A 23,978-nucleotide genomic window follows, 5' to 3' on the forward strand; every position below is an offset into this window, starting at 1 on the left:
TCATGTCAATGTATGGCAAAAACCACTACAATATTGTAAAGTAATTAGCCTCCAATAAAAATTAAAAAAAAAAAAAGGCAAAAGAAAGACATTTCTAGACAAACACAAACTGAGGGAATCTTTGCTTACAAATTCTCTTTAAAAGCAATGCTAATTTTTAATAGTTTTTCTCCTGTAATTGTGGTCTAATCTTACTGCATTGTGGTCAGAAAAGATGCTTGGAATGATTTCAATTTTTTGAATTTACCAAGGCTAGATTTATGACCCAGGATGTGATCTATCCTGGAGAAGATTCCGTGTGCACTTGAGAAAAAGGTGAAATTCATTGTTTTGGGGTGAAATGTCCTATAGATATCAATTAGGTCTAACTGGTCTATTGTATCATTTAAAGTTTGTGTTTCCTTGTTAGTTTTCTGTTTAGTTGATCTATCCATAAGTGTGAGTGGGGTATTAAAGTCTCCCACTATTATTGTGTTATTGTTACTTTCCCCTTTCATACTTGTCAGCATTTGTCTTACATATTGCAGTGCTCCTATGTTGGGTGTATATATATTTATAATTGTTATATCTTCTTCTTGGATTGAATAAACAAATGGGACCTAATTAAAATTAAAAGCTTCTGCACAACAAAGGAAACTATAAGCAAGGTGAAAAGACAGCCTTCAGAATGGGAGAAAATAGTAGCAAATGAAGCAACTGACAAACAACTAATCTCAAAAATATACAAGCAACTCCTGCAGCTCAATTCCAGAAAAATAAATGACCCAATCAAAAAATGGGCCAAAGAACTAAACAGATTTCTCCAAAGAAGACATACAGATGGCTAACAAACACATGAAAAGATGCTCAACATCACTCATTATCAGAGAAATGCAAATCAAAACCACAATGAGGTACCATTTCACGCCAGTCAGAATGGCTGCGATCCAAAAGTCTACAAGCAATAAATGCTGAAGAGGGTGTGGAGAAAAGGGAACCCTCTTACACTGTTGGTGGGAATGCAAACTAGTACAGCCACTATGGAGTACAGTGTGGATATTCCTTAAAAAACTGGAAATAGAACTGCCATATGACCCAGCAATCCCACTGCTGGGCATACACACTGAGGAAACCAGAATTGAAAGAGACACGTGTACCCCAGTGTTCATTGCAGCACTGTTTATAATAGCCAGGACATGGAAGCAACCTAGATGTCCATCAGCAGATGAATGGATAAGAAAGCCATGGTACATATACACAATGGAGTATTACTCAGCCATTAAAAAGAATACATTTGAATCAGTTCTAATGAGGTGGATGAAACTGGAGCCTATTATACAGAGTGAAGCAAGCCAGAAAGAAAAACACCAATACAGTATACTAACGTATATATATGGAATTTAGAAAGATGGTAACGATAACCCTGTATGCAAGACAGCAAAAGAGACACAGATGTATAGAACAGTCTTTTGGACTCTTTGGGAGAGGGAGAGGGTGGGATGATTAGGGAGAATGGCACTGAAACATGTATAATATCATATATGAAACAAGTCGCCAGTCCAGGTTCGATGCAGGATACAGGATGCTTGGGGCTGGTGCACTGGGATGACCCAGAGGGATGGTACGGGGAGGGAGGTGGGAGAGGGGGTTCAGGATGGGGAACACATGTACACCCGTGGCGAATTCATGTTGATGTATGGCAAAACCAATACAATATTGTAAAGTAATTAGCCTCCAATTAAAAGAAATAAATTTAAATTAAAAAAAAAAAGGCAGGAGAGGAAAACGTCTCACAAGAGCTGTGTTTTAGGTAGAAGAACACACCACTGCTAATCATAGCTAGATGGGAAAACTGAGGACCCTGATCCCACTGTTATCCTGCCCCCTGATCTCCTGCTGGTGTGTCCTTTGGAAGATCTCATCCAAAAGCCACAGAACAAGGGAGGCTGGTGATGGAGTCTAAAGAGGTGGGCCTCCTGGACTACAGAGCAGGGAGGAGCCAGGTGGAGCGTAGATCTGGAAAGGGGGTGTAGTCAGAGTCAGAGAACATGCATCAGAATAAACACTCTTGTCTTGTCCAAAAAAAAAAAAAAAAACAAACCAATGCTAAAGATGTAAAGAAATGGTCCCTGAAGGAAAACGGAAATGTAAAAAGAAATGAAGAGCAGCAGAAAGAGTTAATATGGGGGTGATGCTCAGTGAATACTGACTGTACAAAACAATATGAATTTAGCTTTGCAGTATTAAATATGTGTAAAATTCATTACTTGGCAACAATAATACTTAAAGTGTCACTGGAGTGAAAAGAATTCAAGTAGTCTAAGGTCCTTGCATTGTCCTGGAAGTAGCAAAAGTATATTAGATGCTAACATACTGGACTCCAGTGAGTCAGGATGCACGTTGTAAAGAATGCCAAACTCCTTGGCGGCTGGATAATAAAATAAACGTCTGGTGCAGGCCATACACCCACCCTGCAACAGACACTGCTGCTGTCTTAGGCCCCATTTTGGAGGCTTTGGAGTTCACCTCAGTCCCACTTCTTTGCGGTTAGGATTGTACATTCTATGTACTTGATAAATAAACATGAACGCTTATATGCATGTATATTTGCTTAAGTTTGGGGTCACTATAATTGGAAGGGATGAGTTTTAGATGAACAGCAAACCGATTTGAAAAAGAAAACCCTTTGGACATCGGCATAGAGGAAAACTTCATTTTGAAATCCCCAATCATGCTTGCACTCATGATCCCAGATCATCAGCCAGATGAGCACACCTTTTATATTTGCATTGATTCTTGAGTATATTCTGCAGAGTTCATTACATTTTAAAGAATAATCTTGCACCAGATAACACATACATACCTGTCAGTGCTTATTGGTTAAATGTATGCATTTACGAAACCTATGGAATACTTAGTACACCAAGTAAATAATCTCCTCTTCCCTATCCTCCCCTTCCCTTAACAAAAAATCTCAATAAGAACCTGATGTGTTACTCTGTATGGCTATTTTGAAAAAGATTCCAGTTCCCCCATCACTCCCCCAGAATGCTGCTTTCAAGAGCTGTGGTTCCCAATGAACAGGCTGCTCCAATATACAAGGATCAATGTCCTTTGGGACAGCATTGGCTTGCTAGTTAATAGACATTTGATTTTCTTTACCCATTGATTAATGAAGCAGTTATTTTGCCATTGAATAGGAAGATAATTAAGAACTACTATAACTGGAGCCTACTGGGAATGGGTTGTAGTTTGGAGAACTGGTGGTAGCTGTGGAGACAAAGAGGTGGGAAGGCTGGCTTTGCTTATAGCAGCCTTTCTGGCAGGGAACCTAGGGCTAAAGTGTTCTGCTTAATTCAATAGACACTTATTAAGGTATTATGAGCTGTATGTGAAGCCCTACTGGGGAGAGGAAGGGGGTGTCCAATGCAGAGCCTGGCTCAGCTGGAAGCCTGTGCTGTACTAGTTCTTCCAGAGGCACCCCTGCTTGCCCGCCCCCGTAATATGAGGCAGGGAAGGGGCCAAAGTGTTATGCAGGGTGTCTGGAAGATCAGAGGCAGAAACTACATGTACTTGGAACTAGGAAAGGCATCAAAGCAGAGTGGGCTATGTGAGGCTGGGTGGAATTCTGGCAGATACAGACGGGGAACGAAAGTCTTAAAAGGATGGAGAAATAACATGAGGAAAAGCAAAAACAGCAGTAAAAAAGAAAGAACTCAAAATTTCAGTACTCTTGATTTGTAGCTGTGTGACCTTGGACTAGCTGTGTGACCTAACTTTTGTGGGCTTTGCTTTTCTCATCTGGAACATGAAATCAATAATAACTACCTCTATAGAGTTGCTGTGAAGTTTCACTGAAATAGGTTAGTCTGTCAGGAATCTATCATGCCACCTGGCACAGGGTAGACACTCAGTAAATGGAGGCTATAAGCCACAAGAGAATGAAAAATAACTGAAAGACTGAAAGAATCATCTGCCTTCCTTCTTCAAGCCTTCCTCTTCTGGGATAAAGCTCTGCTTTGGGGGTTTTCTGCCTAAATGAACTGAGTTCTTGAGCCCTTTCAGGGTGAGCTCTATGTCTTCTGCACTTGTGTCTGCCTTCCTGATTCCCTCAGGGCACAGCCCATTGTAGATGCACAGGAAACCTTCCTGGAGAAAACGAGTGGATGAACATGTCCATTCTACTCCATCTCCTAACCCTCTCCCATCACTTAGTTTCATGAAGGTATCACACACCTCTGCACAGCCTGGTGTGCCCTTCCCTTTTCTCTACCCAGCAAACTCTCTTCCTCCCTCAAAATTCAGCTCATGATTGGTAAGGTCCTTCATTCAGGATGGAATTGGTCAGAACGGATACTTCCTCCTTAGTACCACTTAGTACACAACTCTACCATAACATGCAGCTTGTCAGCTTGTAATTGCTCGCTCTTTCCTCTTATAAACCTCATTGGCTACGTGGTGTCAAGGGGACATAATGGGATAATGCGGAGGCAAAACTGAGAAGCCAGCAGAATCTCTTCCATGAGATGGGGCTCCTGTGCCTTCTTTTTTTGCTTATCTGTGTCTATCCTAAGGAAAAATTGATATGCTTACATAGTTACAGAACAGCTGGAAGCATGACATATGACTTAACAATTTCCATAGCTTAGTGCATATACTATGGAGTTTTAGGGACCATTTGATTCCTTTCCTTCTCTGAAATAAGGATTTTAAGTTTTGCGTGGGGTAGACAGCACGCTACAATACAGGGGGATGACATGATGTGTCTTCCACACTCGGTCTTCTATCCCACATCTGTGCTTCTAGAGCCCGGCATGGGGTCTTCCCTCAGTGCCTCGCACACAATAGATGTCAATACTTATTTGTTGAATGAACGAATACCCTTGTGCCTGGTCACTTCCCTGCTCAGAAATCCTCAATGGGCGCCCTATTCCTACTGGTCTGTTTGTAACCTCAGCAGTGGCAGCCTGGTACTCGAGTTTGCTCATGAGGCGACCCCAACCTCCCTTTACAGGCCTGTTTCCTACTCCCTTATGCCATACATCACTCACTGCAGGCAAGCTGGACACCAGGGAGGTGGCTCTTGGCTCAGCAGAGGGCATCTTTGATGGACTAGGAGAACTTGTTTGTATGGGGAATACCTTCATGATGAGAGAGCTGAAGAACTGAATGGATGGGAGGGACAGCCCACAGATGCTCTGACCAGGAGTGGGAAGTGAACAACACTTTCTCAAAACAGACCCAAAGGTCAGAAGTAGAGGTGGCTGGGGATACAGTTCTCAGGACAGTTACCCAATTCAGCCAAAGGGCATGAACTGGCTGCATTCCTAACATGCTCAACTCTTGAGTCCATCATCACACAAACAAGGCAACAATAAAAATTGCTATCCTGGTGCTGATGGTCCAGCAAGACAAGAAAGGAGCTAATACTTTTTGAGTATCAAGATTTACTGAGTTTAATGCTGCTTATGAAATCTCAGGTCCCTGAGGCCAGGGAAGGCTCTGCTCTGTGTCCCCCATGTGCCTTGGACCTAACTTTTCTGGTCCAAGTTGCACTGTGTTGTAGTCACCTATGTCTATGTCAATCAAGAGTCCTTGAGCTGCTTAAGGACAAGTATTTTCTCAAACATGGTGTTTGACATTGAACGAATGAATGAAGTCTATACAAGGTACATACACCTTTTTTACCACTAGATGGCAAATATTCATTGGACAATTTACTCTAAACTGTCTCAGACAGTTTGGTGAAAACTAGCTAAGTTTTTCAGTACATACAACAAGATGAAGTTTTCAGGGCTGTCTATGCCTCCTCTCTTTTAGCAGAGAGCGGAGAAAGTTCTAGAATGGAAGCCAAGTGTCCTTGGGCAAGACTCTGTGTTGTCATTGGCATTTGGGCAAGTCACATATATTTCCCAAGCCTCAGTTTTATTATTTAAAAAAATCTATGGACTGTGGTAACTTCAGATAAACATTTATTATTATCTGTGATATTTCAGGCCCTGACACCAGTACTGGAGGTAAAGATGATTTAAAAATACTCCTTGCCTCTAGGACCATGCTTCTCAACTCTAGTAAAAGACCAAATCTGTTGCAGACTGTACCCACATTCTGATTTTTTAATTATTAGAGTCGTTGGATGTTGTTAAATTGCTATTTCTAAATGTTTATTCTTAAACTTTGGGGCTTCCCAGGCGGTACAGTGGTAAAGAACCCACCTGCCAATGTAGGAGATGCAAAAGATATGAGTTCGATCCCTGGGTCAGAAAGATCCCTTGGCGTAGGAAATGGCAACCCACTTCAGTATTCTTGCCTGGAAAATTCAACGGGCAGTGGAGCCTGGCAGGCTACAGTCCATGGGGTTGCAAAGAGTTGGACATAACTGAGCAACTGAGCACAGAGTCTTAACTCCTGGATGTAGCACATCGCAAACTGACTGCAAATGTCCTGTGAGCAGGCCCTTGTCTGCAGGCACACACTCAGGAGGGAGGCTCACACAGCGTCTGCAGGACTCAGGCCTGTGAGTGGGGACAAGCCTCAGACAAGGGCCCTTCTCCACGGGCACACACTCAGGAGGGAGGCTCACATCAGCCTCTGCAGGACTCAGGCCTGTGAGTGGGGACAAGCCTCAGACAATGGCCCTTGTCCACAGGGCACACACTCAGGAGGGGGGCTCACACCAGCCTCTGCAGGACTCAGGCCTGTGAGTGGGGACAAGCCTCAGACAAGGGCCCTTCTTTGCAGGGCATTAAGCACTCACAGCGCATAGGACCACTATCTTGTAGTTTTGGAGGTGAAGGGGGCAGAGATCTGAGATCACTTCTAGAGTCTTTCTAGAGAAAGTTCTGGCCAGTCCTCTCTGATCCTGAAGATATGAGGCCCTCCTAGGCCTTGTGGCTGCCAGCACACCAGATGAGGCTTCAGGCACTTTGCAGTCCTTCCCTCACTGTCTGGGCTTCCTGGATCTTTCAGTTTGTGGCCTCATCCCTCAGACCTAAGGCTAAGCATCAACTCCGACCTTTGCTTTCTCCCTTGGCCGTGATTCACACTTTTTCTCTGAGTCAACTACTTTTGGCCACCAGGATTAAAAATCTTTACCTCTGCCCAGCACAGTCCTTGGAACCACGTCTTCAGTGGGATTTGGGGGCATACTGGTACCAGGTGGGCCTGACACTGTGAATAGAGTCTAGACGAGCTCTTAGCACCAGGATAAGAATAATCCACCAAGAACACACAATGTACTTTCTTATGTGGTGTCTTTTAAATATTCCTAAGCTTCACGGTTTGGCTTATTTATTATTTCAAATACAAAATAATCACTTTCCTGAACAGATATTTTGTACCATGTACCCAAAGACACAGTACAAAATTCTCATCTAATCTATCCTTCCCATCTCCAGGCTCTCAGGTCCCTACCCCACAGGCAACCACTATTTATAGCCTTACATGCCCTTCAAAAGATGTAAGGGTATATCTTGTGATACCACAAGTGAAATACACTAGAAATACTCTGCTGCAATCTCTTTTTTAACCAAATGATTTGCCTTGATCATGTTTAATCTCAACTTCTCATTTTTTAAAAACTGGTCCCCTATTAATAGATATTTAAGTTTTTCTACTTTTTCTGTTATACACAGTGTTCAGTAGGTAGCATGCGCCTACATGTGAGTATATCTGTGTATGTAAGTTTCTGGATAGGAAGTACGAGTCAGAGAAATGTGCCCTCCACAGAACTGTGCCAATCAGCACTGCCACAATTAGCATATTACTGTGTCTGTTTTTTCACACTTCTGTCAACATATGATTATCAAAAGTCCAATAGATCAAAAATTATAGCTCTGTGGAATAAATATGCATTTCCATAATCATAAATGAGATTAAACGTCTTTTAAAATATCTTAAAACGTATGCATTTTGATCATTTTTAGAAACTGGTTTATTGTTCTTTAAAAATTGAACCATATGAGCTCCTTACACATTACAGAAATTAGCCCTTTGTTTATTGTATGGACTACAAACATTTCCCACACTTTGTCTTTCACCTTTAAAATGTTTAAATATTTTCCACAATAAAAAACATGCTTGTAGTTTATCAATCTTTTCTTTTATGCCCTCTGAGTTTTGTGACATGCTTGGAAGGGATTTTGCTCTAGATTATAAAATGATTTCATCATGTTTCTTCTAATGTTTTTAAATCTTCAGTTTAAAATATTTAAATCTTTGATAAATTTGGACTTTATTTTGGTTTAAGGATTGAAGTATGGAGCAAATTGCATTTTTCCATGACTTTCAGTTGTGACAATACCATTTATAAAATTCATCTTTTTCCAAGAGACAGAAAATTATATCTTTTTCTTACACTTAATTTAAAATAAATTTGTGTCTTTTTTTGACTTCCTATTACATTTTATTGATCTATTTATCCATATATTAGTGTCACACAGTTTTATTTAATGTAGTTTTATAATTTAGCTTTTAATATCTGGTTTGGCTAGTCTTCTTTACTTACTGCCTCTCCCCCACCCCTATCGTTGTCTTTCAGACATTTTCTGGTTACTCTTGACTATTTAGTTTTTCATTTCCATAGAATCAGCCTGTTTAATTTTAAAAATCATGTTTTGGGGGAAGCACAGTAAATATATAGGCTAAGTTTGGAATACTGATCTTTTTGCAATATTCACTTACTAAAGTTTTCTTTGCTAATTTAGATAACATCTTTAACAGGTAACATGCATGTGTACAGCAGTACAAAAGGGCATATAGTGAAATGTGAATACACCTCTCAGATCTGACCCCTACTCTCCCAGTTTGCTCTAGAGACATTGAGCTTCTGACATGTATACATAGAGATATTCTATGCATATAAAATTCTATTTGTGCAAATAATCATTTGACTCTAACCCACCTGTGTCTTCCCCAGATGGCAGCTAGCTAGAGACACTCTTCTGTTTTTCCCCACCTGGTAAATATACCAGGGATCCCTCTATACCAGTACATATAGATCTGCCTTGCTCCTTAGGAGCTGCATGGTATTTGACTACATAGAAGCAGCCAGAATTTTCAATATGCCACCTATTGATTAAAAAATAGCTTCTTTCCATCTCTTATTTTCATAAACAATGTTGTGGTAAGTATTCTTCCTCACATACCTTGTGTGAGAACATTTCTGAAGGACAAATTCCTAGATACAGAATTACTATGTCAGGGTATAAAGAAAATGTACACACAATAGTGTAAATACACTCAACACTACAGAACTATACACTTAAAAATGGTTAACATAGTATTATGTCATGTGGGCTTTTTTGGTCATGATAAGAAAGAAAATGTACAATTTTTGATAGCTATTGCCAAATTGTCTCTAAATCTTGACAATTTATTCTTTCCCCATTTAAATTTGCCTTCTGTTTGCAATATTTTGGCTCAGTTGCTATAAAAATAGATTTTCAGGAAGCTAAATAATCTATAAGTTCTGAATAAAACCATCCCCCATTTCTTCCATAGAGAGATTCTCAGAAAAATTTCCAGGGATTGATGATGCTCTGATGTGAAGCTGTGGAAGTCAGGAAATGCTGCTAAGAGCAGGACTCTGCCTCCTTCTAGCAAAGGCAGCCTGTTCCAGTTTTATTAAAGAACATGGATCACTGAATCACTTTGGCTGCTTGTCCTACTGTGATTTAGATTTCTTTGAAGACTCAACTGAAAGAAAACAAGAGGTTTCATATGACTGAAGTCCCACCTTTCAAATGATGTTCTAATTTCTGTATCAAGTGTCTGTGACTGGGAATCTTTATTTAACTTCTTTCCCACCCACCCCTAGTACCACTTGATTCCTATCAACCACAAGTGCCCACTTACACACTCCATGGAGTTAAGCCTTGAATGAGGTTGTGAAGGACAAAAGAGGTATGGATAACAGTATTAATGTAACCCCCCCAAAATTAGGCACCTGGGGACTGTGTGCAGCAGAGTAACAACCTAAAGTTTCTACCCAATCTGATTCCAAGAAGGCTTGAAAAGCACTGCAGGTCTTTACTAAATGTATCTTGAGGAGCCAACAGAGGGTTAATTACATCACACAATCTTCTGCAAAGTGCACTGCTAAAAATTCTCTTTAGATGTCTCTTCTTTGAGAAATCAGATTTACTAAAAGTCTTCTTTGGACCTTTCTTTTTAATCTATATTTCCAATCCAAATGGCAGTTGCTCATATATGTCTCTTCTCACACTTTAACATTCTAATTCTGGCCCAGCTTACTGGCCTTACTTCCCCCCTCACTTCTTTTTCCCTGGTCTACTCTCTCTAGCAGTTTTTATTTAGCACAGTTTACCTCTCCTATCAGTTGCATTCCCACCCAATGAAACCAAAGCATCTTCTTAGAAGATGGGAGGACAAGTGGATTACAAATCCTCCAAATTTATTTTTTGGGGGGTCCTAATACTAAGAGTACAATTGGGTCATACTTCAGGCACTGCATGTGTATTATTCCATAACCAATATATGGAGTTCATATCCTCAAGATTGCTGTTGTTGTTCAGTCATTAAGTTGTGACCAACTCTTAGCGACCCCATGGGCTGCAGCACACCAGGCTTCCCTGTTCTCTTCTGTCTCCTGGAGTTTGCTTAAGTTCATGTCCACGATTACCATTTTGGAAATGAAAAATCTAAGGCTCCTTGAGGTCAGGTGATCTACTCAAGGTCAAAGACTTAGGGACCATGTCTACTTGCCCTGTACTGTTTTCATGGCTCTTAAGCAGGTAAATGCAATGCAATGTAGGAGTACATGATCTTGACTGTGCCCTTCACCACCGTAACCTTTCTCTGATCTCTATTTCTCCAAATCCTTATGTTTAGGTCTAGGAATATCCCCAGGTCTGTCCTCAATGGCTGAACCAATCTCTAGACCCAGTATTTCGCATCCAATTGGCTTAGCTCTGTGTCCTAAGGTTCTATTGATCTGTTCTTTGTGCTGAGCTGCTGTTCTCTTTCGTGCTCCTCCCCGATACCCTTCCCCAAACTTTGGTTCTTGTCTGGGTTTCGATGACTTGGTCTACTTCTTGCCAATCTACTCCTGCTGCCCTGAAATGTTAATCAATTTACCTTCTACTGTCAATTCCTTTGTTAGTAAAAACTGCCCTACCAACCACACCTGTATGGAATTATACTCTGTGATTCTTTACATGCGGGACAACTGCTGATTAGAGTAGATAGATATCTGATGCAGGGGGCACCCATGCACAGACTCTCCAATGATCAAGCTGTCTTTCTGGTATTTCAACTGAGAGTTACCCAACATCACTCTGGCTATGAAAAGCCAAGGAAGAAAGTCATATAGCCACCATTTGTGGCCATGTGCAGTATAAGTAAGAGGAGATAGCAGATCTATTGAGAAAGGGTAGTACAAGAAATTTACATAGAAGAGCATAGAAAAGACCATGTGACTCTAGGTGGTGGAGCGGGGTGGGGAGGGGAGGTCATCAGTGGTTCTCTCAGCCTGATGTCTTCTGGTTACAGCTCTCAGAGGCTTTTTTGCACTCAGTACTAACATGTGTTCTTCTGAGTTCTATTTATTCCCTACAGTAAACTTTCCTTTGTTCTTGAGTTAGTTTTAACAGGTTTCTGTTACTTACAATTAAGAGACTTCACCAAACTCACAGGATACGGAGAACAAAGTAGTGGTTACCAGTGGGCAGTGGTGGTGGGGCAAAGGGGTGGGGAACGGGAGGTACAAACTATTGTATATAAGATAGGCTCAAGGAGGTATTGTAATAACATGGGGAATATTGCCAATGTTTTGTAACAGTAAATGGAAAGTAACCCTTAAAATTGTATGTATAAAAACAGAGACTTCACTAGGCCACCTCCCTCCTTGGGTTGGGAGCTTTGTCTGCATTTCTAACCCCCAGCAGATATCACATAGCAAATGGGAAAAGCTCCTGTTCTGGGCTGCCTCGAGGCCTTGTTCTGGAGGTGGCCTTGAACTAGCCATTATGGGCATCCAGGTGGGCATCCAGATAAAGCTGTTCCAAGGAAAAAGAAGAACATGTGCACAGGAGTAGAGTTGGAATGAGCTTGGAGTTTGTTGTGGCTCCTGTTTTATATGAGGGTGTGATTATTGTCCTCAAATAGTACAGGGTCAACTTTGGGACGGAGAGCTAGGGCTCTCAGGAGGTGACATTGTTAAGCAGGGGTGGGAGGGGCAGGTGGGGGCAGGGGATGGCAAAGAAGTGGTATCCTCCTTTCAGGCTGGGGACTGACCTGATGCAAGTGAACCTTTAGAATCATTAACTTTTGTAGCTCCTACAGGGGCTCTTCCCTTTCCTGGTTAGGAATTGGAGACCAAGAATGAAGACAGGATAACAACAGGTAACGTTTAGTAAGTGCTTTCTACAGGGCAGGGTCTGCTCCAAGCGCTGTGCACACATCAGCTCCATTAGTCCTCACTGCAACTCAGTGAGGTTGGCATATTATCATGCTCATCTCATGGAAGGGGATCCTCACTGCAAGTCAGTGAGGTTGGCCTATTATCACGCTCATCTCATGGAAGGGGAGCCCAAGGCACAGAGGCTGAGTAACCTGTGCAACATCACACATTATGTAACACCTGGAACTAGCGTTTGTACCCAGGAATCTTGATTCAGAGCTAATGCTTTTAGCTACTATATGGTGCTGTTTCTCACAAGCACTAAAAATCATTGGAACTCAATTATTATAAATAAAAGGTGGTAATGTGTGTGTGTGTGTGTGTGTGACTTTTTCAGTCAGACAAGGTAACGTCATAATCCATGGAAAATATCAGGAATCAGGCAATGGCTTCAATTTTAATTAGAGGAAGTGACCATAAGTTTAGAAAATCAAAAATCAGAAAAAATAAAAGTTTGGTAGGCATCTTTTTTCTCTAATGATTTAAAGAAGATGAGAAAAGAAAATTCTCAGACTCTTTCTACCAGTTTCCAGAGCCTTATAAATTGTTTCAACTTTAAAGAAAAAGGACGTCAGCTTGTTTATTGATTCTTGTGCCATAGGTGGTGTGGTAATCCTGGTGGCAGGTTTAAGGAATCCGCCAAAGTGAGGCCTCCTGAAGGTGAAATAATCAATGTCTATGTGAGGGTCCACCATTATCCAACCTCTTACAGTCAGGAAAGTTTCAAATTTGAGAAATATGAAAGTTGGAGTGTTTTTTTTCTAGCATTTTTTTTTTCATGAGTGAGTGCCCAGTGCACGGTTTTATGCAAGAGGCTGTTGCCAGGGATGCTCCAGGTCTCTGCTCAAAACCTGTCAACCCTCACCTTTAGCAGAAGTGAACATAGATCTTTAAGTTAAAGGGCTGAGATAAGAAAGGAAGCTACAAACAAACCCAGCTGGACCAAGATGGCAGTGAATCAGACCTCCAGCAGAGCCCGGGTCTCATTACCAGCTGATTTTACTATATTTGCATATTAAATAACACAACTGGCAGCCATGACTTGACATCAAGGACCAAAAAGAATAAAAGGGGATGCCACCCCAATTCCTGGAAAGGGTCCTGCACTTTCTCCAGTGGATTAATGCATATACCTCCCCCTCATTAGCCTTGCTCCTCCTCCCTTTGTCTTACTTTTTAAAATTAAATCCCCCTGGCCAGGTGTGTGAGAAGTTAACTTGTCAACCTTAGCTCCCAATTCTCCATTCTCTAGCCCCTGAATAAAGCTTGTGCTGTGTGGCTCTCAGCTTACTCGAACCAGAACAACCAGAGTGGAAAACGAGCCCTCCTTGCCAAGGCAGAGTGCTAGCGCCCAACCAGGGCACTAAAGTCCATATGACTTAATTTGTCATTTGTTAATGACTGCCAAAGAATGTTCAAACTACTGCACAATTGCACTCATCTCACACGCTAGTAAAGTAATGCTCAAAATTCTCCAAGCCAGGCTTCAACAGTACGTGAACGGTGAACTTCCAAATGTTCAAGCTGGATTTAGAAAAGGCAGAGGAACCAGAGATCAAATTGCCAACATCTGTTGAATCATTGAAAAAGCAAGAGAGTTACAGAAAAACATCTACTTCTTCTTTATTGACTATGCCAAAGCCTTTGACTATGTGGATCACAACAAACTATGGAAAATAATTAAAAAGATGGGAATACCAGACCACCTTACCTGCCTCCTGAGAAACCTGTATGGCGGTCAAAAAGCAACAGTTAGAACTGGACATGGAACAACAGACTGGTTCAAAACTGGGAAAGGAGTATGTCAAGGCTATATATTGTCACCTGCTTATTTAACTTATATGCAGAGTACATCATGCGAAATGCCTGGTTGGATGAAGCACAAGCTGGAATCAAGATTGCCAGGAGAAACATCAATAACCTCAGATATGCAGGTGACACTACCCTTATGACAGAAAGCAAAGAGGAACTAAAGGGCCTCTTGATGAATGTGAAAGAGGAGAGTGAAAAAGCTGGCTTAAAACTCAACATTCAAAAAATGAAGATCATGGTACCCAGTACATCATTTCATGGCAAATAGATGGGGAAATGATGGAAGCCATGAGAGACTTTATTTTTTTGGGCTCCAAAATCACTGTAGATGGTGACTGCAGCCATGAAATTAAAAGATGTTTGTTCCTTGGAAGAAAAGCTAGGACAAACCTAGACAGCATATTAAAAAAGCAGAGACATTACTTTGCCAACAAAGGTCTATCTAGTCAAACTATGGTTTTTCCAGTAGTCATGTATGGATGTGAGAGTTGGACTATAAAGAAAGCTGAGCACCGAAGAATTGATGCTTTTGAACTGTGGTGTTGGAGAAGCCTCTTGAGAATCCTTTGGACTGCAAGGAGATCAAACCAGTCAATCCTAAGGAAATCAGTACTGAATATTCTTTGGAAGGACTGATGCTGAAGCTGAAACTCCAATACTTTGGTCACCTGATGCAAAGAACTGACTCATTGGAAAAGACCCTGATGCTGAGAAAGATTGAAGGCATGAAGAGAAGGGGATGACAGAGGATGAGATGGTTAGACGGCATCACCAACCTGATGGACATGAATTTGAGCAAGCTCTGGGAGTTGGTGATGGACAGGGAAGCCTGGCGTGCAACAGTCCATGGGGTTGCAAAGAGTTGGACATGACTGAGCGACTGAACTAAATGACTTAATAGGGCTTCCCTTTATGGATCAGCTGTAGAAGAATCTGCCTGCAATATAGGAGACATGGGTTTGATCCCTAGGTCAGGAAGATCCCTTGGAGAAGGAGACAGCAATCCACTCGAGTACTCCTGCTTGGAGAATTGCATGGACAGGGAAGATTGGCTGTCCTGGGCTTGCAAAGAATTGGACACCACTTAGCAACTAAACACAACAACAATGACTTAGTAAGACATTTATGGTTTGTGTGTCAGTTCACCAATTCAGACACTGGCTGAGCACCTACTGTGTGTGAGACAGTGTATGAAGTGCTGGAGATACTTGGTGGACATCAGGAGGCAGGAAAGACTGAGTTGATGCAAAAAGTCTCCTTCCTACTACAAACACATAGACATGTTAGACAAATATAGCAGGTGGAAGTTTCAAAAATACAAAAGGGAGTCTAGAAAAATTCCCTGGATGCCAGAGAGGAGGAGAAAAGTCTAACACAAAACTGTGAGCAGAACTGATGCCTGGGACTGGGCCCAGGGTATGGTCCCAGGAGCTAGAGGTTTTAAAATCATGCAGGGCAAGAAGAGGAGGTCTTAAGCTAGTGTTAGGTGACATGGGGGAAGACAACCCTGCCTCAAGCAGCATATTTTGAAGGACTCTCCTTTTTGTGAATGGCAATAAGAAAATCCTCTGTCAGTCATTTGAGGGGGGGCGGGCAGGGCGGGGGGAGTGGCAAGCAAGGTTGCTCTCATCCAGGTCCTTGAATGAAAATTCACCTTCACTAAATAGAAGCCCCAGCCTGTCCCATGTGTAAGTGCAGGCCACTGGCCTGGCAGTGGGCAACCTGAAGCTTAGAAATGACATCAAAACTGGGGTGGAAAGACAAAAAATACAATCTCCCTTTAAGCAGAGAACACAACTTGAGCATAGAGGACTCTCACAGGAAACGAAGAAAAATACCCACTGAAGATGAGCAAACAATCCAAAGTCAATCAAGGACACTAGCGATGGGGAGAGTGGGCAAGTTCAATTCAAAGGAACATTTGTCCCTAAGACCCTGAGGTAACAGAATAATCCCAGTAAGACAATTAGACATGTTTAAAATGGAAGAGATTAAAAGAAACCATAATGAAGCAACAGAATGAGTAAGAACAGAGCAGAGAGGAAAATCATCAAGTCCCCACCTTCCAGGGACACAGAACATGCTTGGGAGATGGAGAAGGAATGAAGCAGGGACCATCCTGTCTAGGAGAAGGACCGCACAGGGAGCTGCAGTTGCTCCAGGAAGGGGCGCCAGACCTAGCCTGCCCAGAGGGAGGGGCTGGGAAACACATGTCTAACACATCTGCAGGGAAAGTGGACCCAGAGAATGGCACATTCAACAGCTGCACAGTCTAAAGTCCGCATTTCCTCAGCTGTTGCAGAGATTCTCCTAAAGAATCTAAGTACATTTTAAGGAAATAGTAATTTATGTATGTACCTCTCCCTCCCAATCTTTGAATCTCTCCAGCGTGGAGACAATGTGTCCTTCATGCACATGGAGCCACACTCCCCCTCACTCATTCTTCTCTTGCCACACAAGTCTTCTCTCAGTTCTTCCAGGATAATAAGCTCTCTTCTACTTCTGTGTCTTTGCACATGCTGTCGTCACCATCTAAAGTGATGTTTTCCCGATGCTTTTCTTTTGGGGCTCAGCTTAATGGGTATCCCTCACAGAGACCTTCCCTGACCACCTTACTAATAAGGTCCCTCCCTACTAATGTGTTTTTTTTTTTTTATGCCACTCTTTGTTGGTTTATTTTCTTACTTTAATTTATAATTATTTAACCATTCCCCCCTGCCCCTTTGTTTCCTCCATTAGAATGTAGACTCCCTGAAGGCAGGGAATGATCTCATTGCTGCCGGATATCCAATGCCTGGCATTTATTTAGTAGGTGTTCAGTAAAATTATCATGAATTAATCTATGCAGGAAACAATTATGAAACAATTAACACTATACCCATTCAGAGCATACAGAGATGGAGAACATGGATTTCTGAACTTTGCAGTAAGTGAAGGAGAGATATCAAACAAGAACTTGCAGTAAATGTGATGATGGTAATGACGGGGGAGGTACCCGGTGTTGTGGGAGCATCAGGCCAGGGGACAGATTTGCATAGAATTTGGGAAGGCTTCCAGGAAGAGCAACATTTAAGCTGAGTTCTGAAGTATAAACAGGAGTTCACCAGTTGAAAGGGAGCTGGAAGATGTTCTAGACTGACATAAGGCCCAGATGAAAGAGAGGTATGGCTTTTGGAGAATATGAAAGAGGTTTTTCACTGGTTCAGCTTAGAGCTGCAGCAAGCAATAAGATGGGGCCAGATCATGGAGGGTTTTTAAGCTATGATAAAGAGTTTGGACTTTTTTCTGGGGTCAATTAGGAGCCATTAAACATCCTAATTTGGAGAGTGGCATAATCCAATGGATATTTTTTATAAAATGGCTGTGGGGCAATGTGAATAATAGGAAGAGGGCTGGAGTCAGGGAAGTCAGACGGCTAGCGCAATAATCCAGGCAAGAGATGAGGATGTTTTAAATGGAGGCGTGGTACTGAGGAAGTGACCTGGAGGCATTTAGGAGAGAAGGCAGAAGAAGTTGGGATGGGGGCAGAATCAAGGGTGATGCCCAAGTTTCTAGCATGAGTAACATGGTGAAGGGGGCACCATCTTTGGGCCACATACACCTTGTACACATGCCATAGATGTATACTTGATGAAATAAAAATGGTCTTAGTGTAACATTTTCATAATGATGAATATTCATCAGTTCACTTTTGGGTCCTGGGTCTGCCTGCAGGTGTGATCTACCATTCCCTACTGCCTCCACCTGTCTTGAGGTTACTCATCTGTGACCTGCCAGGCCAGGCTTCTCTCCGTATTCCTAATCCACCGTCCCCACCAGGACCCATTTGCCTCTGTCTCCTGCTAGGAAGTGTGCCTTGTGCCCTTCCCCCACTATCTCTGGCCACAAGTGTCATGGATGCCAATAATGCTGCTGTAACTTTTCATTAATTTTCTTGGTGTTTTGTAGCTATAGGGACATTGAAATTTATGCTCAATAATATTACAGTTTCCCACTACTAATGGGATTATTATTTTTGTTCATTTGTGTTTGAAAGCCATTAGCATGAGATTTACCTTCAACAATATCTGCTGTGATTTTTAATGCCCTTGAAACTTGCAGCGAGTGATAAGTCTATAATAAGAGAAATGCTAGGAAGCATATAAATGTCTTTCTTGGGAAAAGAGGCCTTTTTATTTTCATCCTGGTTGGACTTGGGTTCTTTGATATAGCAGTTGGCAGGATATAAGATATTAAAGGCTGAGAACACTGTGTTAGTTTGTAGATGTGTTCAAACAAGTTCCCGGTTATTCAGGGGACACTTTCATATTCTAGGAGGATTCATATTCTTGTTCCTTTTTTATGTTGTTTCTTACCTGGCTTACAGAAAAATAAATTGTGTGCTTTCAGGGAACAATATTTAGAACCATGAGTTGCTTGAAAGCGAAGGGACCCTGAAATCACTTTATCTGTCTGACTTTTCTAGGAGCTGGGCTGCTGGATGCACTGCTGAGCAAAGCTATGGAAATAGGCTTATTTCAGAGGCTGGAGAGGGGAGTTTCTCAGTGGGGCGAGGAAGGTGGGTAGAGAGGGCCAGTCTCACGAGTGTGTGACCTGTGCAGATTGTTAGGGCCCTGTGCTGTGAAATTCAAGTGCCACCATCTTGAAATTCTTAAGTTTTGAACAAAGGACCTCCCATTTTCACTATGCCCTGCAAATGATTTATTTGGTACTAATGTAGGCTTTGGAGCCAGGTGGACTTGGGTTCAAGTTCTGGAATTATCAAACTATTGACTGTGCCTCCATTATCCTTATTAGAAAAACTGGGGAATTAATATTGTCTTCTCCAACTAGAGGTGAGAGCTAAAAGTCCATGGTTAGCATCCAGGGAACCTGACAGACCTTAGGACGTGCTCAGTGGGATTTTTAACTTTCATGTGCAGTACCCATAATTAAATATTATTATGACTTAATGTCAGGAACACTAGCCAGCTGGGAGAACCAGACATTGTCTGCGTGTACAAAAGCTAATCCCAGGTGTGCTGGTCAGGAGCACACCAACCAAAGAACATTTTCCTAAGAGGAGACAGAAGGCAGGAGGTCCATTCATCCGTTGTCAGCCTTCTTACCGCTATGACACATGACTGATCATGTTCTCCAGCACAGTGTGGTCTCAGTTTCTCAGAAAACCTGCATGCTTCCCTTCTCTCCAGAAGTCCCTCAAGCTAGCCAATGAGTGACACGGGCATTATTATGAAGATGCCCTTGATCTTGATCTAATTAATATGCAAACTTTAGTTTCAGCTACTATTTATAACAAATGGTTTTTCAACATATGACACAACAGAACTTGGCAGGCCATATATCACAATTCCATGCTTGAGAATCAGGACCCCAGACAAGGTATTTCCCCTCCATGACAGCCTGGACAGATGAGGACCAGTATGGAGCCCTTCATGACTTTGCAGATGAATGTGGCTGTGCTGTAGCCTAAATGAGCAATACCAGTGACAAGGCATGGCGGCCAGAGTCGGAGAAACACTAAGTCATTGGTAAGATAAACTCGTGATGAATAGCACACTATCTTGAAATGCTGGGTTAAACAATTTTTTCTGAAAATGGAGAAAGGCTTTAAATCAAATTAATGAGAAACATAAGCTAATTCCTGGGTGTTTTTGGATGCTGGGCCAAAAGAATTCCTCAGAGGATTATAGCAGGAATCAGGTGGCCTTTGCTATGTTCAGTTTAGGGTCTGTGGGAGCTTGGAGGCCAGATGGTAGACATCAGGGGGAAGGACTGGGGGCCTCAGCTCTGCGTGCCCTGCTGCACATACACACACCGTGAGACACAGGGCCCCCTGTACGGGCTCAGGAGACATGGGGCAGGAGCCCAGGCAGGGCAGCAGCCTCACAGTGGCCTGTGCTGGAAACGACCACATTCCCAGCATGCTTGGCTCTTTCCTCCCTTCCCCCTGTACACTTATGAGCAGTGAGATGTGGTTCGCTACCCAGCTCTCTGAGGCCCAAAGGGCTTTTGTGGGTAGTGATGGCCAAAGCTGGACTGTCTCCTCCCCACAGTTCAGCCTGTGAATGGCCTTCAACAAACCACAGCTCTTCTTTCAAGATCCCTCATCAACCTCTTTCTAGTGCTTTTGATGATGGATGATGGTACTTCCCAACGAATAGAAAAGAATGGTAGACTATTTCTCCCTTATCCCTCATTTTTGTGAAAGGGGTCCTAGATAATACCTGACTCCTGGGCCCGCATGAGATGGTACACTGTATCAATACATTAAAGATGCTTCAGCTTCTAATGATTTTGATTAATTACTGACTAGTTTATCAAACACCTCAAGACATAGGGGCAAAAACCATCTGTCAATAAACAAATGTTTCTTTTTGGAAATGGTGATTTTAGCTTCATGTAAATGTCACTCCCCCAACCCTCTCACGAATCAAAGTAACCCACCACACTGACCCTCAGGAGAAAGATGTGATATTCCAACAATGCAGCCATAGCAACAGCTTTTAGCACAAGCTCGAGAAACAACAAATGCAGTCAGGGAAGATGTGAGACAACAAGACGAACATTTGTGCCTGTGTCTTCAACTGAACATCAGCACTCTGAAACTCAGCAAATAGATTTCACTTCCTACAGTACCAATTTTCCAGCACATTGTCCTATAAGTTTTGAGTCCCTGGGAAAGAAAGCTAAAGGATGCTTGAGGGCATGTCTGAGTTTTAGACATTCTGGGATTATTTTTCTTACCTGTTGTCGAATTTCCTCCTCCATTTTCACTGGAGAGCCCAATTCTGCAACCTGTTTGACGCCTTCGCTTGCATATCCTCCATACTCCCACAGCACGTAATTCTTGGAGTGGGATCCGCCGATGATTGCAGACCAGTGATTGGCCCGACCTGGAAAAGCCAATTAGATGTAGGTATCAGTGTGGCTGTGGCTAAAACACAAGTCTCTTCGGGGATGGGGAGGTGTAATTGGACAAGGATCCAACCTGTGTTGGCTAAGCACATGCTCTGTTAGGTCCTGTGCTATTCTGCATGAGTAAGACAGTCCCTGTAAGCAAGTAAGTCTTGGGCATATGCAGACAGGGCAATGGGTAGATGTCTAAACAGGAGACAGAGCTGGCCCAGAATGATGACTCCTGTCTGAAAGAATCTCAGAGAAGAAGAAAGTTGAGAGACGGTTTAAATGCTGAGCAGATTTGTAAGACAGAACAGAGAGGAATGACTATTTCTGGCAGACTCAGAAACATTAAGTCACATTGTGTGTTTGGGGAGCCATAAGTAATTTAGCATTGCTGTGTCACAGAGTGTCAAAGGGAGAGTTGGGAAATGAGGCCAGGAAAGTGGGAAGGAGCCTGCCCATGGAGAACCTTGTTCTAAATGCTTCAGGAGTTCAGATGTCATTTTAAAGGGTCTGAAACCATTGAAGGGTTCTGAGCAGGGGAATGACACAATCACATTTGAATTTTAGATAAATCATCCAGATAGCAGTGTGAAGGATGCATCAGTGTGGGCAAAATTGGAGTGTGGAGCTGGGGAGGTGGGCACTGAGCAAAAGGTAAAGGGAGTGAGTAGGAAATTAGGCTTAATCATTCCTGGGAATAAGCACTGCTGGTTTTTGCTGGCTTTTATGTACCTTCCAAGGTGAGGGGCAGGCAGGCTAGCCATGTGAAAGGATGCATGAGGTGGTTTGGGTACAAGGACATGACTAGTCCATAGTGGTTTGCTGAAGATCACCCAGGATAATGACTGCAGTCATTTTCCTGCAGATTATGACACAGAGGGAGAACAGAATAATGTCTGGGCAGGACCAAGGCAGAACTTGGCCTGAGGATTTTTCAGAGTCTCAAGGGGGAGGAAAAAGAGGAGAGAAAAGTCAACGCCAACACCACGCCTGATTTATTTTGGCACATGATGAATATAAATACATATATATTGATTACTGGGCTTCCTGGGTGGCACTAGTGGGAAAGAACCCGTCTGCCAATGCAGGAGACATCAGAGACCCAGGTTAAATCTGTGGGTCGGGAAGATCCCCTGGAGGACGAAATGGCAACCCGCTCCAGTGTCCTTCTTGCCTGGCAAATTCCATGGACAGAGGAGCCTGGCAGGCTACAGTCCATGGGGTCAAAGAGTCGGACATGACTGAAGTGACTTAGCACGCACGCACGCACACATGCATACTGATTACTGTTACATACAATTCGTTATAATGTTGGCTCAGTTGTCTGCTATTCTTTGGCTGGGTTTTTAAAATCTCCAGTTTAGGAATATTTTTGGGCACAGCAAAGAGGGAAACTTGAACTGGTTGGATCCAACTGATGTTTGCTGCTTCCAACCCTCTGGCTCAGGGTGGGCAGACCTTTCCACTCTACCCCCCACTACTTAAGAAAGTGATTCTGAACAGGACTGGATCTTGTTCACATCTCCCACCTGCTACTCCAGGGCCCTCTGCTCCAGGGGCGCATCAAGAGCGTGGGCGCAAAGCTACCTGCCTGGTCTGCTGAGAGATGACATGATCCAGGCAGACAACATCACCATGTGGGTCTGCCCAGCTGCTGGCTTATTGTTTCCCATACATCAGGGAAATGCTAACACTGTGTTTGTCCATCGCATCCCTAGAGAAGACAGATGGAGGTGTTGCCAGCCATTTCTCTAATTTACTTCCTGATTGGGAAGCATGCTCTGGTTATCATCTAGGCCAAGAGCACTGCTTGTGTAGGGGCAAGGGTCAGAATCAGTCATGATGTTTGGTTCATGGTATGAACACAGGGAGACCAGTTCCAGTATCTCACTTATCCCCTGTTCTGTTTCACCAAAATATCCCCTTGTTCCAGACCCATTCTACGTGTAATTTCGTACCTCAGTGGCTTAGCACATGCTGTTCCCTCTGTGCTTTCCTCATCTCGGCCACTCATTCCTCTTTCCTGATTTACCCAGAAGCCTCCCAAGACCTCCCTAGAATGATTTAAACCTTTGTCTTTTGTCTCCCCTTAGCCAGATCACAGTTTAAAAACTGGAAGTATAGTTGGTTTACAATATTACATTAGCTTCAGGTATACAACACACTGATTCAACATTTTCATAGTTATTAAAAAATAATGGCTATATTTTTCTGTGCTGTACAATAGACACTTCTTGCTTACCTATTTCGGGTATCTTAATCCCTATCTTACCCATCCCCTTTCCTTTCCCCACTACCAGTGTGTTCTATCAGCACAGACCGTATTTACGATCCCCACTCCATGTGTGTTCTCCCACTAGATTGTAGGCTCCCTGAGGAAGGCTGTCTTCAGCACTGTATGCCCAGGTGCCCAGCCCTGAGCCTGATGCACTGTGGATGCTTAGCACTTATTCCCTGAAGCATTTCATCCAAATAATCAGATACAAAGGGGGCAGTGTACGTGCTAGAAGAATTGGGCAGCAGGCTTGCACAGATTTGATTCAATGTGATTAAATTCAAGTCTCAGTTCAGCAGACTTCCCAACTCCTACTGGGCTAAAGCGCTCAGCTCTTCTGCAGGCTGTTAAAAAATAAACACGGAACAACAACAAAAAAGAAAGGCCTGGGTCTCAGAGCTGGCAGACAGGGATTCAGGTTCCGGCACTGACACTTACTACCTGTGGAAACTTGGCCAAATTCCAATTACTTTATTTCCCTGATTCGTAGCTCATTCTTTTGTAATTCAAGGATGATAATGCCTGCCTTATCAACCTGTTATAAGAATTAAATGCAATTTTTAACATAATATATGTGCAATCACT

The 23,978-nt window shown here is 42.7% G+C and overlaps 1 protein-coding gene across 1 annotated transcript in view; it reads right to left on the bottom strand.

Annotated features, from left to right (window-relative positions):
- Window positions 1-23,978, bottom strand: part of SPON1 (spondin 1) — a 315,970-nt gene that overhangs the window by 113,868 nt on the left and 178,124 nt on the right. Inside the window, exon 6 of the mRNA XM_019975385.2 lies at window positions 20,960-21,108. Coding sequence (XP_019830944.2) covers window positions 20,960-21,108 — 149 coding nt within the window. The remainder of the gene's footprint in view (window positions 1-20,959; window positions 21,109-23,978) is intronic.

This window comes from Bos indicus, chromosome 15 (genome assembly GCF_029378745.1).
Source record: "Bos indicus isolate NIAB-ARS_2022 breed Sahiwal x Tharparkar chromosome 15, NIAB-ARS_B.indTharparkar_mat_pri_1.0, whole genome shotgun sequence".
Classification (NCBI taxonomy): Eukaryota; Metazoa; Chordata; class Mammalia; order Artiodactyla; family Bovidae; genus Bos; species Bos indicus.